Source organism: Centropristis striata, chromosome 7 (assembly GCF_030273125.1).
Source record: "Centropristis striata isolate RG_2023a ecotype Rhode Island chromosome 7, C.striata_1.0, whole genome shotgun sequence".
Classification (NCBI taxonomy): Eukaryota; Metazoa; Chordata; class Actinopteri; order Perciformes; family Serranidae; genus Centropristis; species Centropristis striata.
In genome coordinates, this window is record NC_081523.1 from 21,027,204 (window position 1) to 21,043,085 (window position 15,882).

General features: G+C 42.9%; 1 protein-coding gene across 1 annotated transcript in view; it reads left to right on the plus strand.

Annotated features, from left to right (window-relative positions):
* The window catches only part of LOC131975012 (zinc finger SWIM domain-containing protein 6-like), a 50,259-nt gene that overhangs the window by 16,742 nt on the left and 17,635 nt on the right, over window positions 1-15,882 (plus strand). The window contains exons 2-4 of the mRNA XM_059337535.1: window positions 9,409-9,765; window positions 11,797-11,945; window positions 14,425-14,575. Coding sequence (XP_059193518.1) covers window positions 9,409-9,765; window positions 11,797-11,945; window positions 14,425-14,575 — 657 coding nt within the window. The remainder of the gene's footprint in view (window positions 1-9,408; window positions 9,766-11,796; window positions 11,946-14,424; window positions 14,576-15,882) is intronic.

The window sequence follows — 15,882 nt, forward strand, 5'->3', positions numbered from 1 at the left end:
AACATCAACGTCAATATTTACAGGAATAGCCCGCAGGCAAGAGAATCGACCACCACGATTCAGCAGAGACGTATTCAACCTTTCTCTCTCTCCTCCTTCCCTCACTTGTCTTCATCCCGGTAATTCCTGTTCTCTGCAGCAGCCCGTCGATCACGGCGCCAGGTGGCAGAGATATTTGTCTTCGGGTCGCCTTTGTTTTGTATTTGTGTGTGCGTGTGCAAGGTGCACCCTGCAACACGCGTGCGCAGTATCTTCGACAGGGCCGTGGCTTTGACACAGGCTCAGCGGCTGTTTGAGAGATGCTGGATGACGCGTGTCAAGTGATATTAAATGTGAGAGAACCTTCCCTCCTCCCTCATTCACTCCCCCCCTCTGCTCTGCCCATCCCTCCGCCGTGGACTGTGTCTGCTGTGGTTAGTGTGAGCTATGACACTTTTCAGTGGGGTTTTAAGGGGGAAAGGTGCCACGTCTCATGTACGACGCCTCGCATCTCTGTGGGTAGAGTGGACACTTTGGCCTACATAAGCATTTGGAAGGTCAATGGATATACAGCTGAATAGGTACAGCGTGTATACACATGCAATATAACATGCGCTTTGCTCTTTGTAATGTCAAAATCTAAAGAAATCAGGTGGTTAGAGTGTGAGCTACATATTTGTCTGTAGCGATGATAATTGCTTGGTAATTGATATTGAATTGGTGTGTATTTTAGTGGTTGCAGTGCTTTTGTGTTCAAAGAGAGATACCGCTGCAAATCCAGGTCACTCTAAGGCAGGCTACCTGGGTATTTAGATGATTAAACAAGCTGCTTATATTCATTGTGTTTTAGAAGAAAGACATAGTTAGATCTGTAGGAAAGTGGCACGGAAAAGGTTAACCTACTTCCTGTGGTGTTTGTGTGTGTTTGCACACGTGTGCGTATCTGCTTCCATCTGTGTCAGGTAATAATGTGGAAGTATGAGTAGTGGGCCAGTGTGCTCGGTGCTATAATGGGACAGCCAGAGCAGGGGGATGTCAGGGGATGTTTGGCAGTGGCAGGTTTTCGCCAGGATGTGGCATGCGCCGGCGAACAGAGAACAGCGGGTGTGACCTCAGTGACTCCAGGAAGGAAGGGGTTAAGCACGAGCCGGCAGGGATGCATGGGCTGCGTTACGCAAACTGGCGGCTGGCTGGAGCTGAAAGGGGAAGTGCTGAGCTCAGAGGAACACTGGCTCAGAGCCATCGCTCCCTCCTCCCTTCTCTGAAACTCCCCCCTTCGCCTCCCCTGGCCCTCTTCCCCACCTCCCCGCTACAGCTGAGCGCTCCCCATGCTTCCCACCGCCAGGCGTGGTGATGTGTGTTTGTGTGTCTGTGTGCCTGTGCTGGAATGCAGCTTCCCCCTCGGCTGGGGCCTGTGTGTGTGTGTGTGTGTGTGTGTGTGTGTGTGTGTGTGTGTGGTTATGTGTGTAGGGGTGTGCACGTGTGTGTGTGTGTGTGTGTGTGTGTGTGTGTGTGTGTGTGTGTCTGTCTGGAATGATGCCTCCCCTTGTCTAGTGTGTGACGTCAGTACACACAACGGGTCAGCTTAGGGCTAGGCAACGTTCCGTGTATGTGTGTGTGTGCGTGCGTGTGTGTGTGTGTGTGTGTGTGTGTGTGTGTGTCATGGGAGGGGGGAACAGGGGAGGAGTCAGTTATTGGAGAGAGAAAAAGGAAAGAGGAGGGGCTGTTTGTGAGCAGAAGGAGGTTGACTGCAGGGAGTCACTGAAGCCAGTATACGTGCACGCATGAAGGCATCATGAGTGTGTGTCAAAGGGTGGGGTAGTGTGTGTGTTTGTGTGTGTGTGTGTTTGTGTGTGCGTGTGCATACATGCGTGGGTGTGTGTGTGTGGTGGAGTGTGTCGGGTGACTTTCCAAACGAAATGGGAAGGGTAAAGAGTGTAAGGTTATTTCCTGGCGTGGACAAGTGAACCTAAAAACACACACATCCTCGCACATGTGCGCACACAGTCATGCGGTAGTTTTCAGTCCAGTGCAGTTGGTGCCCAGCTATTTTCATATGCAAATGAATTCTGTTCACTTTCAGCCATGTTAGCTTCCACAGTAGTGGCTTTTTGTCTGTGTGCTGTGCTAGCTTTACTCAATCTTTTTGCTACATTTTGTTCTGCCTTTGTTTTGTTTTCTTGTTTTTGAGCTTTGATGTCAGGACTAATATCTGAAGGATTTTTATCAAAAAGACTAATCTCAAAAGGATTTATAGGGCAAAGTTCAAATTAAGCAAGAGAAACACATCTGTAATAAATTCTGACAGGCTCAGCAAATGTCATTCTGGCAAATGCGTGCAAATTGTGCGCAAGATCTAACAAACACAGCTTCCACAACACAAACGCACTTTGCACAGACGGGCTCATCTTGACCCAGACTCTCCTCCCTCATCAGGAGAAGGACGTTAGCGCTATAATGTCTCGACTGCATAGCTTTGTCGTTAGAAAGATACTGAAGCCCTGAAGTAGCAGACAATGGCTTTTCAATGGATCCCATTACCTCCGTCTATAGCTTGTGTGGCTCTACTGGGACAGACCTCTGCTAATTACACACATTCATTTCCAGCCAGCTGTAATTTCATTCACACTAATGAACCTTGCACATGGATTGAGATAATGTATAGTTAATGTACAGCCAGGAGACGGAATTAGCAGGCTCCTGGCTTCTCCAGTGACAGAGATTTGTTGAATTGCAGCTAAAGGGACAGTTCACCCAACACCACACAGATGCCGTTCTGAAATTACACCTAAAAGTAATTTTAGACTAAAGTGTTTAATAGTCAACACAGCCTACCTTGTTTGAAATATGATTTGATACAATCAGACATATTAAAAATGCAGTTTCCATGCACTAGCTGTATTAATAATAATTAATTGGAAAGTTAATGTTATCAATTGCTGTGACATTTTGTTGAGTAGCTATGATTAAAATATATTGCTATGTGTATTTAAAAGAATGGTTTAGTTTTTAGAAAATGTGCTTATTTGCCTTCTTGCTGAGAGTCATCATGCATTTGTGAATGCATCTTGTGTTTATTGGAATAAATGTTTTCAGTAATTGCATGTTTTTGCTCAAGTCATTTGTAATACAATAGTAGGTTGTAGCCATTAGTTGCTGTCCACTTAGAGTGACCCAGATCAGTTAGAAAATGTATTTATTAGCATTAGCCCCAATAGCAAGGTAGGTAAGCATATATCTTAGTGGTTTTAAGGTATGAAGGTGCTGTTTAAACATCCTGAGAAATAAAATGGAACACACCTTTGTAGCGTCCATGTTGTTTCCGCCTTACGACTACGAGCACATGAATGCCCCATTATATAACAAGATTGATATTTGTACAGTAATGTGAAGTTTTTGCCCACAGTCAGTTAACTTAGCTTTACATAAATACTGTAAACAGGGGGAAACGGCTAGCTTGGCTCTGTTCAAAGGTAACAAAAGCAGGGAGAACAGGAAGTCACTGCTCCTGGGCAAGAAATAGTCTGAACATATTCCCCTTTAAAAACATACCTTCTTGTTTCTGCACTTTGGGTTTGTGTGCAGAATAAACTAAATAGATATAATGCATTAGTAGTTCTGAAAGAAGAGTTTCTCCACAAATAATCATGCCAAGGTGCCACTTTAAATCTGTTTTTAACAGATGTGCTCATAAGTTTCATGGACATAAGGCATGTAGCATTAGAAAAGAATAACAAAATGACCAATCAACTGAAGGAATCTTCGTCGACAAACAACAAAACAACCAATTAGTGGACTCATCGACTAAAAGAGGGCAGGCCTTTGTATCAGAGGTGCTAGTTGAAGGATTTTGTTGTGTTTGTTTTGTTATGGAGCCAGGTGACCTGTTTCCCCCTGTTCCCAGCCTTTGTGCTAAGCTAAGCTAACCAGCTGCTGCCTCCAGACAGTAGTAACAATCTTCTCATCTAACTCTCAGCAAGAAAGCCAATTTCCCAAAAAATGTCAAAAACTATTCCAGATTCTTTTCTAGCAGTAAAAAAGAAATCCCTGCTGAATTTCAGGTTTCATGCAACACGCCTTCATCTGTTAAAAACAGAACTCATTTTCTCATCACTTTCTCTTTTTTGTCTTGTGTCTATCACATCCCCGAACAGAGGCTTCACTGTCTTTCTGCACTGGTCAGCCCTCTGAACGCCAACCTTTGGGATCAGTCAACAGAGCAGTAACACCAGCTCTGCCTGACAGGCCCAATCCAGCAAAATTAGAATCCATTTTGAAAGTGATAGTTAGAAAATTGCAAGTCATTCCTGATGTACCGCATGGCAACTAAGTGGCAGCAGCCCAGTAGTCGACTGTCATTTCAACCGCCAGCTGATGACAACTCCAATCACCCACACAGCCGTCAATGCACACACACACACACACACACACACACACACACACACACACACACACACACACACACACACACACACACACACAGATATTCTTCCCTCCCATCCCTATGATTAGCATGCGTATTTTGCTGTCAGAATCTCAAGCGGAAGTAAGAGCATTGAAATTCATAGAATATCTCAAAACATTAATTCATGCTCGTTTGTGCCTGTCGGGATAAGCATTCAGACTGTGAGATAGTATGTGTTTTTGTGTGTGTATGCGCGGGTGATGAAAACACACCCGGGGAGAAAAATACTTTTTAGTCTTCCAGAGGGTTTAAGGCATAAATATGGCCGCCTCTGGAGCTCAGCTGTGTTATTCCAGCCCGTCCCACACCTAGGACACACGCACATGCACACACACGCCTGGAGCAAGGTCTCCTGCAGGATAGCATTGATCTCTGTTTATAGTCTCCGTATGGGTGCTTCCTTATAGGACCACACACACGCATGTATTCATTGTTACTCACACAGACTCTTAAGATGCTGAAAGGCCTTGTATTTGTCTTTACAGCCTTATTAATCTGGCCACTTCAAGGAGCTGCAATGAAGAAAATTTTGTCCGTTAGCTGTGGGTGGGATGGAGGTGGCGTTAGAGATGGGGGTTGCCTAACAAATCTCGACCCTTCCTCGACCTGCTGCAGAGTCCTCAGTTGTGGTTCAGATCTTCTTTCAGTAGGGCCTCTCAGTTCAGTCCGACCGAATGGATTGGATTCCAGTCCAGCGGCCTTTTCTCTCAGTGAGGTTTTAAGCAGGCTATCTTTGGTCAACACGGAGTAGGATTCCACGTTAAACCTCCAACTTCTGCATGTGGTCCACTGTGGATCAGAGAAGCTATAGCAGGGCAGAGTCGGATTTAGGTGTTGCTCTCCGTCTGTCTGCAGCTCATGAGGTAATTTGATTAATGTGCAGGGCTAAAGTGAATCGGTGCAGCCGAATGGGGCCTTAAATTTCTATTTGCTTTCTCTGTTTCTTCCTCTTTGCTTTTGTTGACTTGCTTTCACACCAGCCCATTTGTTTCATCTTCTTTCACGCACTGAAATCAATCATGTATTCAGAATATCTCTCTATCTCACACACACACACACACACACACACACACACACACACACGGACATACACACAAATACAACGGATGAGTGCTGTCTGAACTGCATGGTGCCATATTAGATTTAGGTGACAGTCACTCATGAACCAATTCAGCCAATAAACTTAATGACCTCCCCACTGCTGGGCCTGAATTTTCTCCATTGACTTGGAATCTTAATTTGATTGCGGAAATATATGTATGTTGCTCAATCTAATTTACTCCAGTGATTTTGGAACACTGAGCACTTTTGTGCTTAGGCAAGCAAACCTTTCAGACCCGGCCCCCGATACCCGCCGCTTGCCTTCATGTGGGAAGCTAAATCCTGTTTTATAGGGAGCGTATAAAGGGCGGCATTCTTCCATCACAGCAGATATATACGTTGAAGGAGTTGCAGGTCTTAGTCTGGGCATTTCCTCCCTGAAATAAGAGCAGGAGTCCGGTATTTCTGGGGCCCCTGGTTGTTGAATAGACAGAAGTGGTCCTAGCTGGTCAAGAGAGCGCATGCTGGCTTATCGGCACTTTCACAAGTTCAAAACCAGAGAGAAAGATAGAACGAAGAGCTGTATGAGGGAATGCTTTGATGTGGGTCCCCCAAAAAGTGTGGGTGGTCTGCAGGCCTTTGTGGGATCTCAACATATATATACATACACTAATTCTCGCTCACTCTTTCACACACTGTTCCCGCTGCCATGCACGGCTCCTCGGGCCAAGTGTGATTTCACCAGGGCGGTCACAAGGGGTTTCTAGGGCAACCTCACAGAGGCCTTGTTCTAAAAATGGCCGCCATGGTTACTTTGAAAGCCAACCCTGGCCTCTTGAACATGCACAGAAAAGAGCCCTGAGCACCACTCGGGGAGGGGAGCTTGGTGGACTGGGTGAGGGGGGAAACCAGGCTCTTTAATAGCTAGCACATGAGACATTGAAGGTTTCATACCCACCCAACCAGGAGTCATGGGAGGTGTGTGCGTGCGTGCGTGTGTGCGTGAATGTGTGTACCTAAACAGTAATAGCCCTGTACTCAGTGCTTGGCTAAATTAAAAGGGCATTTTTGGCGTGGGGGGGCAGTTTTTGGTGCCCAGACGATTGGACGGCGAAAGGCGAAACTCATTACCTACCCATCTGTCAGAGAGTGAGAGAGAAAGAGCTGTGGGAATGTGGATGGAGGGAGGGGAGGGCGGCATGAAAAGGGCTTGGAAGTGGAGAGTGAGAATGTCCATTAAAGCAAAAGGGGAACACGGCAGACTTTTCGAACAAGGATAACTCTTTTATCACTATGTATTTTTTTATACTCCATGTGTTTTGAATTTGAAAAAAGTATCCCCGTTAATTTTCCCTATGGGGAAAAAGAAAACATTTGAAAAATAAACTGCAGCTGCTTTTACGATAGTCGTGTGTGTGTGTGTGTGTGTGTGTGTGTGTGTGTGTGTGTGTGTGTGTGTTGTGTTGTGTTGTGTGTGTGTGTGTGTATGTGTGTGTGTGTGTGTGTCAGAGGTTGATTTTTCTTTGAGCTCTCTCAGCCCCACATGTTTTTGATGTTCTCTTTTTCTCTCCCCTCTCTGGACCAGGGGCCACTTTTGAAACATAAGCTTGTGTCACACACACACACACACACACACTCACACACACTAAATGCATCAGCAAGTATTAAAGGCCATTGCTCATTTGTATGTTGCTACACAGCTAAATAAGTTAGGTCTCCTTTCTACAACCAGCTGCACCATGTAAACCTTTTTGTCTCGTTTAAGAGTGACTCAGTAAGTCTCTCTCTCTCTCCATCTCTCTCTCTCTCTCACAGCTGTAGACATATACAGCTTTGATCACTGCAGATGCAAGTGGCTGCCATATTCGATCCACACCCCTCTTCTGTGGATATTGTTAACGAACATGTACTTCCTCTGCCAGCTGGCTTTCGGAATGGAAAAGCGTATCTCCATGGCAATGTTCTGCGGTTCTGCACTGTTGGATATTTGCAGCCAACACTTCTTAGTTCTACAATACGATAACAAAACATTGCTATTTCTGTTTTGATGCTCTTGCAAATTTTGCCCGATTGCAACATCCGCGCTAATGGAGCTTTTTGAATTGATAAAATTGTACGAGGCCGCGGTCTCACTCGTGTAGAGGCTGTTTAAAAGAGTTTCCTGACTGTGTCTTTTTTTTTTACAAACTGCTTTAGGGAGACTGCAGAGATGTATAAGGCCTCTGTAACCAGCTTGTTTTATTTTTATATCCACCCTGAGGGAATAGCCAACATTAGAGGCAAGGGTTGTGACCCCGTTTACTTCCTTATATTCTTCTTCACCTGCATTCGCAGTGCCAGCCCTTAACCATCAGAGCTTTGACCTGACCTCTGTGCATCTTCCTTGTGCCTGCACCCCATTTCCATCCTATGAAATATTCAACCCCCGCCCCTCCCTTCCTACTTAATATAGCGGCCCAGAAACCGCTTTGATATCTGCGTTAATACATGCTTGATATCACAGCCATGCGTGCGCTCAGCCCTTTGATAAACGTATTTAAGAGATGTATGTCTTTGCCTGGTCCACACATGCATTTCAGAGATCTCTCCTGTGCACATAAATGCATTCATAAGCTACTCTCCGTCTCTCCTAACCACTCCCATTATTAATAAATGCATGATCTCACGCGGCGGCTCAGTGTGTGCGTACATGTGTGTCTCTTTCATATGCTCATCAGTGTGTGTTTTAGGCCACTGCCGGGGACCCCGCCCTGCTCATTCATATTCATCCTCGCATAATGACTAGCCGCGCCTCCGGATAGCGCAGTCAGGATAAGATCAAACATTATATTCAAACAAGAGGCTGTATAATTCATACTGTAACAGCAGCGCTCACTGCTCACTTCCACATCTCTTTCTCAATTCCTCTCGCAGTGGATCCCCCGATCTGAGCTCCTGCATGTAGATTTCTGTCAGGCTCAGCGATTTGCAGCTGGTCCTGATCGTGCTCTCATGATAAGAGAACATGGGGCCTTTATAGTGTCCGACTCAGTCTGTGTCATTCTCTATTTATTTATTTATTTTTAATGTCATTTACTAGAAGGGCACATTCAGTGACTTGATCAAGTCACCCAATTCTCATTTAATAGATCTTCAATCTCCAGTGGTTGGCTCTGTATGGGGACGACAGATGAGTGATGTCCTGTGTAGTTGTTGTGATGACTGATTAAACCTCTGATCTTGTAGTAGCAATCGAAACTTGCAACCTAAAAAATGGCTGTATTATTTTATTACTACATTAGTCAAACAAAGGAATTAAGTCGTGGAGGGCTGCAACTAGTGATTATTTGCTTCATCAATTAGTCTGAGCTTGTTCTACAAAATGTCCCATGAGCCTTTTACAAGTACACAGATATTTATTTAAGACAAAAAAAGACATCTGAGAAGCTGGAACCGGTGACATTTTTGCATTATTGCTTTAGAAATGGTATCAATTATTAACCAATCATTAGAATTGTTTCAATCATTGTAGTTGTTTTCAGTTAAACTACTATTAATTTCAGCCCTAAAGTAATGACAAAAGGAGGAGATGACAGAAGGAAGGCTGCAGCTAATGAATATTTTCATTATCGAGCGATCTGGATATTATTTTATTCAATAAACTGATTCATCGTTTAGTCTATAACATGTCAGAAAATAGTGATGTCTTTAAATGTCTTGTTTTGAGAGTCATAAACCCAAAGATATCACATTTTATATGACATGAAACAGAGAAAAGCAGGAAAAACAGCATTTTCTGCCATTTGTGCCTGACAAATGACTATTAAAATTGATTGATAATCGATAAGTCGACAAATTGTTGTAGCTCTAACATAAATTGTAAACCTCTTTTAAAAAGAGATTTATTGAAAAATAACTTTCTCTTTCCTTTATCCCTTTTCCAGGTTTCCATCTCAGCGGCACAGTGACGGACCCCGCCACACCCTCCACCCCAGAGCTCGTTTGCAGCGTCAGCGTCAGCTTCGACCGTTGCAAGATCACGGCGGTAACATGCACCTGCGGCAACAAAGACATCTTCTACTGCGCCCATGTAGTGGCGCTGTCACTTTACAGAGTACGGAAGCCTGAGCAGGTCAAACTGCACCTGCCCATCTCAGAAACTCTGTTCCAGATGAGCAGGGACCAGCTGCAGAAGTTCGTCCAGTATCTGATATCAGTCCACCACACCGAAGTGTTGCCAACGGCTCAGAAACTGGCCGACGAAATTCTGTCGCAGAACTCTGAGATCAACCAGGTCCACGGTAAGGGAAAGTGTCAGAGAAGGTCGTGGGCATGTTTAGGATCATGCAGGAGTGTTTGTGTGTTCCTGCCTCTACATGCATGCGTGTATTGACTGCGAGATGAGGGTAAAGTGTGGCAGGATCAATGTTACTCATTAGTGAGATCCAGACAGTAAAGGAGAGACTGTGCTTCTAATCAACACTATAGAACCGTTGTTTACCTCTGAGAGCAAGAGAACGATACCGAAACAGAGACGAAGAGGTTAGCAGAGAGGTAAAGAAAGGTGCATATCTCTTGTTATCGATACTGTACTTGCAGCTCGCCTTAATAAAAGAGGGAGAAACTGAAAGGGTAAACATCACAAAAGGGAACAGTGGAAGGGATGAAAAAAGCGTTTCGTTATCGTCAAACTGGTTTGTAAATCCGATGTGGTGATAGAAGAAGAAGGTAAAAGAGGGAAAGAAAGGAAGTTTAAAATTGAAGCATACAGGGAGAAAATTCGGAGGAATTTTGAAGAGACTGAGAAACAGGGACGAAAAGGAGAGAGGTGTGAGAGCTGGAAAAACAATATACAGATAAGACAATTCTGGGAACGAAGAGAGAAATAAATAGGCTCAGAAAGAGGTCTTCATCACAAAAGTGGCGTGATGAAGATGTTTTTTATTTGACAGCCTATTGATTTGTTGCTCTTCAATCAATAATCCTGTAGTTCTAAAATCCGTCATTTGGATTAAAATATCTAACTTGACTAATTATTTATTTGTCTGCTTTTTTAGAATTGAAGTCCTTATTTCATTTACATTCTGAGAAATTAATAAAAAGGCATAGTGTAATGTCTTCTTGATTTGGTATTACCAAATCAATGTGTTGCTGAATTATTGAAACAACAGTATGTGTGAGTTTCACTTAAGTGTTTGAAGGGATGTTACAATATTACTATATTCTGTGACGAATAGGATTATTTATTTAGGTTTGCTGTAGGGTGCTTCCACAAAACAAGCTTACATACAGCACAAATAACAAAAAAATATTGAAAGAAGGTAAAACGAATGCAAGTATGTCACATTAATGATATTGATTTTAAAATGCAATTGAAGCCCATTTTTTAAGAGTCGTGACAAAAATGACCAAGCAGTTTTGCTGTTTCTAAAACTGCTCCCATTTGCCATGTAATGGTGTGCTTAAAATTGTGTATTAACGCCTGAAAAACACAAATGTTCTTGTTACAAGAAAGAAAATTAGCAATGACTATAAAAATTACTAAAAATAGTCGCTAATTAATTTTCTGTTCTGCCAGTTGTTTCAGTTGTACTTTGAACCCCACTTTTCCTTGAACAGTGGAAGAGTATTTGCTTGTGTTCTTGTATTTATAAGGACACTTAATTAGTTCGCATAAATTAAGAAATTGTCTAAAATTTAGACCAATTCTTCTTCAACTTGTTGAGGGTGAATGATTGGTCTTTGTGTTAAAGTTCAGGGTCCATACAGGGGCTGTAAATCCTTACAAATGCTTGAATTTTAAGTGTTTTTTTAGGGCTTGAAAGGTGCTTAGATTTCGAATAAAGTGCTTGAAACTGCATGCAATTTTAATTGCAATTCCTAATATAATAAATCACCTTGTGACGAAATAGTTTGCCTGTCACACAAAATGAAAACAACTGTGCTTGGGCACGCTTGCCACTCACACCTTTGAGCATAATGCATTCGGAACAACATCACTAACTATGACCTCAATCCTGAATTATATTAGAATTAACACTTACTATGAGAGTGCCGAAAAACTCAACACAGGTATCATAAAAGTAGACTTTATGTCAGAAAAGTTGTATTGGATTGTATAGGTGTACCTAATAAAGTGGCCACTGAGTGTATGAACTGTATATAAATATGTAATTTAATTTCAAGGTTGGAGCTGGATTTCATTGTGTAGCGAATTGAAAAATGTTTTATGCATTTGTATAATATTCTGCATATGAGCCTGTATTATTATAAATCTATTCTATACCGGGAATACAGCGGCCTAACATATTTCTATGTGTGTGTGCGTGTAGGGGCCCCGGACCCCACAGCAGGAGCCAGTGTGGACGACGAGAATTGCTGGCATCTAGACGAGGAGCAGGTTCAGGAGCAAGTCAAGCTCTTCCTGTCACAGGGAGGATACCACGGCTCGGGCAAGCAACTCAACCTGCTTTTCAGCAAGGTGAGGAGCCAGCGACATTCACTCGTCCACATACAGAACATAACAACACACATACAACACATAGCGACCCTGACCGCCACAGGCACAGGCATCCCGTCTCTGCAGCTTCACCTCCACACACAACCATTCCCCCCTCTGCATCCTGTTAATAAATATTTTCTCCTTCTCTTTAGTGCACTTCTCTTCTATTCCCTCATGAAAAGAGGCCTTCTCTGTTCAAAGCGTTCCCAGACAAAACAACTTACATATATTGGCACATACATTAAAAGGGAGGCTGCCTCTTAGCTCCAGCTAATTGCAGAAAGGAAGTGTAACATAAAGAGGTATAGAAAGAGGCGAAGCTTGCACTATGTTCTACTTTGTGCCCGCGATTAAACGACTACATGAGAGATGTGTGGTTCTCTCTGTTGCCTCTGCACAGTATTACAGTGGCAGAGCTAGGCCAGCATTAATATTGTGCGTTGTGTAAAGACTGCAAGCCAAGCCCATTATCATCCACCCAGCCCGGCTTTTAGAAAGTCTCTTGGCTTCGTGCTCTTTGATGCACACACACCCACTGACAGCATATATATATATATATAAATATATAATATGCTTGTCCACTCACACACCCACTTTGAGAGTCATGTACACAAACTTGTATGTAACAAGTTGCCCTTAAAATGATAAACACACACCTACTGTGTTTGCATTTATTTCTGTGGCTTTTTCTTGGTGTGCGTTTGTAAAAAAAAATGTTGTCAATCATAATTTGTGTGCATAAAATCATAATTTTTTTGTGCATATTTCCATGAAGTACAGTAAAGAATTGATGTTTTAATTTTTTACTGCTTTTCACCAAAAAGTACCCAGAACTTTTTTAGAGCAGATCAGTTTAAAAACAACGTTTTCCCTGGATTTTATATCCCCACGCACCCAGGAGTGGTTGAGTTTCCTGCTGCCAGAAGATGCTGACCACCGTACTTTACAATAAACAAGTCCCTGTTGCAATTAGGACGGCTCAGAAAATCTTCCAGTGAAGAGAAAATGAGAAAATTCAACCGCTGGTTATGCACCAGAGAGAAAGAAAAGAAATTATTAAACGACTAAGTGGATGCATTGCAGACTCTTTTTAAAATCTGTTTTTAAATTGGATTTAACCTCTTTTTTTATTTAGAAAAAGGACATATTTCTGGATTTGTGTTTCAAAGAGTCCCAAAATACAAAAAAAAAAAAGTCTTATAGTACAATGTGGCTCTGTTTGTGTTATATAAAAGTAAATTGATTTTCTTTGTGACCTCTAATTTTGAAGAATATTTTTGAAGAGAAACTCTTAGAAAACCAGAATGTTAATCGATTTCCCTAGTCAAGATATGCAGTGAGTGCTTGAAACGTTTGAGAGAAACAAGGACCATACAAGAGGAATTTTGTCTCTTGGTTTGAGCGAACATTAGTAGCCCCAGTTGCATGCTCTCAATTTTGTACCACTTACAGGCAAACTTGATTTGACCATGGAAGTTAAATGTCAGACACCGCCCTCTAAGTACCAACAGACCACTGCCCAGTCTGGAGCACTGACTGTGACTCTGTGATTCGTCTACAGACATTCAGTGACTGTGAAATAGTTATAACCCTAAATAAATATGGGTCCTTTTAAAGCCAGACACGATCGGCATCTTCTTTTTATGCACTTGTCAATATGAGTTTTCCAGGAATTTTGATTCCATAACATGTCTTTTTTCAGACTAGTAAAAAAGGGAAACATCCAACATACACATTGAGGTGTTTATTTTGCTACTTTTGTCTGTTTGCATGTGTAGATTTCTCCTAAATTCAACTAAAGTAAGCATTAAATAAGGCCTATATTTAAACACAACACAACTTGTACTACAAAAATAATTGTCTAAATGTCAGTAATTAACTGGCAAAGTTTCATGGTGATATCAATTAGTTACAATATTTTACCGTATTCACCTGCAGTGTCTCCCTTTTTAAAGCATTTATTAGTTTATTTATTCATCAAAAATGATTAGAAAGTGTCATCTGAGGTGTGTATGGAACAGTTTATGCAAACGTTTCAATTAAAATCAATTTAATTAAATATACCTTTATTTATCCCTGTAAGAACAATTATATGCAGCAGCTTTCCATGCAGATCAAAATAACACACAAAAGAAAGAAATAGATACACCTACTGTGGAATTGATGATAAATATAATAAGCAACTGTTAATATCTAAAAAGATACACAAGATAATTAGGCCATACACAAGCATAAAAGCACAGCTTGGACTTGTTTGGCATTTGATTTTGTCATTGATAAACTTCACGTTATTTATTTTGTGTGTGTAGTCCCACGTAGTTGTGTATGTCTTGTCCCTGAGTTGTGAGAGCTGTTTGGTGTCATCGTGCATTCATAGCTCTCTGTTTGTATAAACTTTGTGTGTGTGCGGGCGTGTGCGTAACCTGTCCTCCCTGTCTCCTCCTCTCAACTCCTGCAGGTGAGGGAGATGCTGAAGATGCGTGACTCCAACGGAGCGAGGATGTTAACACTGATCACAGAACAGTTCATGGCCGACCCTCGGCTGGCGCTGTGGAGACAGCAGGGCACCACCATGACCGACAAGTACAGACAGCTCTGGGACGAGCTAGGTGAGGGGGAAAAACACACCACACACACAATGACTGTCCTACACACACACACACACACACACACACACACACACACACACTAACACCTCGTTCCCAGTATGCACAGGCACGGACAGATTTAGCAAGGTGGGCGATCGAACCCAGACATTGAGACAAAGGCACACACGCGCATTTTTCTTCCCCCTGTTTGTTTATTTGTCCTTTGTCTCCGAGACAGCCCACATAGACACACACTCCTCGACGCACACACTCATCACTGACAGCCCAGTCTCTCCCTCTCACTGTGAACGCAGGTTTGGCAGCTCAGCAAGAGTGTCTTTGTGAATTACAAGCCGTTTAATGCAGCACATCGCGCCTCATCAAAACCCCAAATATTATGACCTCCGTAATGTTTTGAAACACTTCACATTATATATTTAGTTGATGTGACAGAGTGCTGCTCGCCATGCAGTCATTTGGTTTGATATAGTGTGTAGTTCTTTTGACAGATACACTGTACCTACAGCAAAACACTTCCTCGCAAGCCACAAAACCAACAAGCCCGTCACCAGGACAGCAGTCGTGTTGTCTCCCGCCTTTGTTGTTTTCCTCTAATGTCTCCGTTGATGTTGCTGCTTCTGCTGCCGCTGCTGTTGATGATGATGTTCGTTTTCTCCCTTTGGTCTTGTTCTGCACTTTGTGAGGACAGCGCAGTGATCTCATCTGTTTCAATCCCACGTATTTTTGGAAGTGTGTGTACGGTCTCTTTGAAGTCCACACTTCAAACCCTTCTTCCCAAGTCCTTATCACTCCCCCTGATGTGTGGTGAATGCTGCCTCTCGGCGCAGCTCTTCCTCTCCCTCTCCCTCTCTCCCCCTCTTTTGTCTTTCTCGTCTTTGAGCCGCAGCTACTGCTCTCCTCCAGACACAAAGCCAAGCCTCATTCACTTGTCCTCACCCATGTCTCCTCGTCCAAATCATGTCCGCTCCCATTTCATTTTCTATTTCCCTTTTTTCTGCTCTCCCTCTGTTCTGCACCTTTCTTTTTCTCTCTTCATGTTCCATCTCTGTCCTTGTCTTCGTCCTTCCTCCCAAACTCAGCCTTTTACACACACACACAAACACACACACACACACACACACACACACACACACACACACACACACACACACCCAGAGTGTACATATCTCCAGCAGTCTTGAGAGTAAAATCCCTGAATGTGCTTGCCTCCCCAGAGACATAACCACTTTTCATATTCTGTTTGTTCCAATTTACTCCAAAATGATGTGTGTGCAGTCAGCGTTGCCTCGGGACTAGTTAAGTTCTCT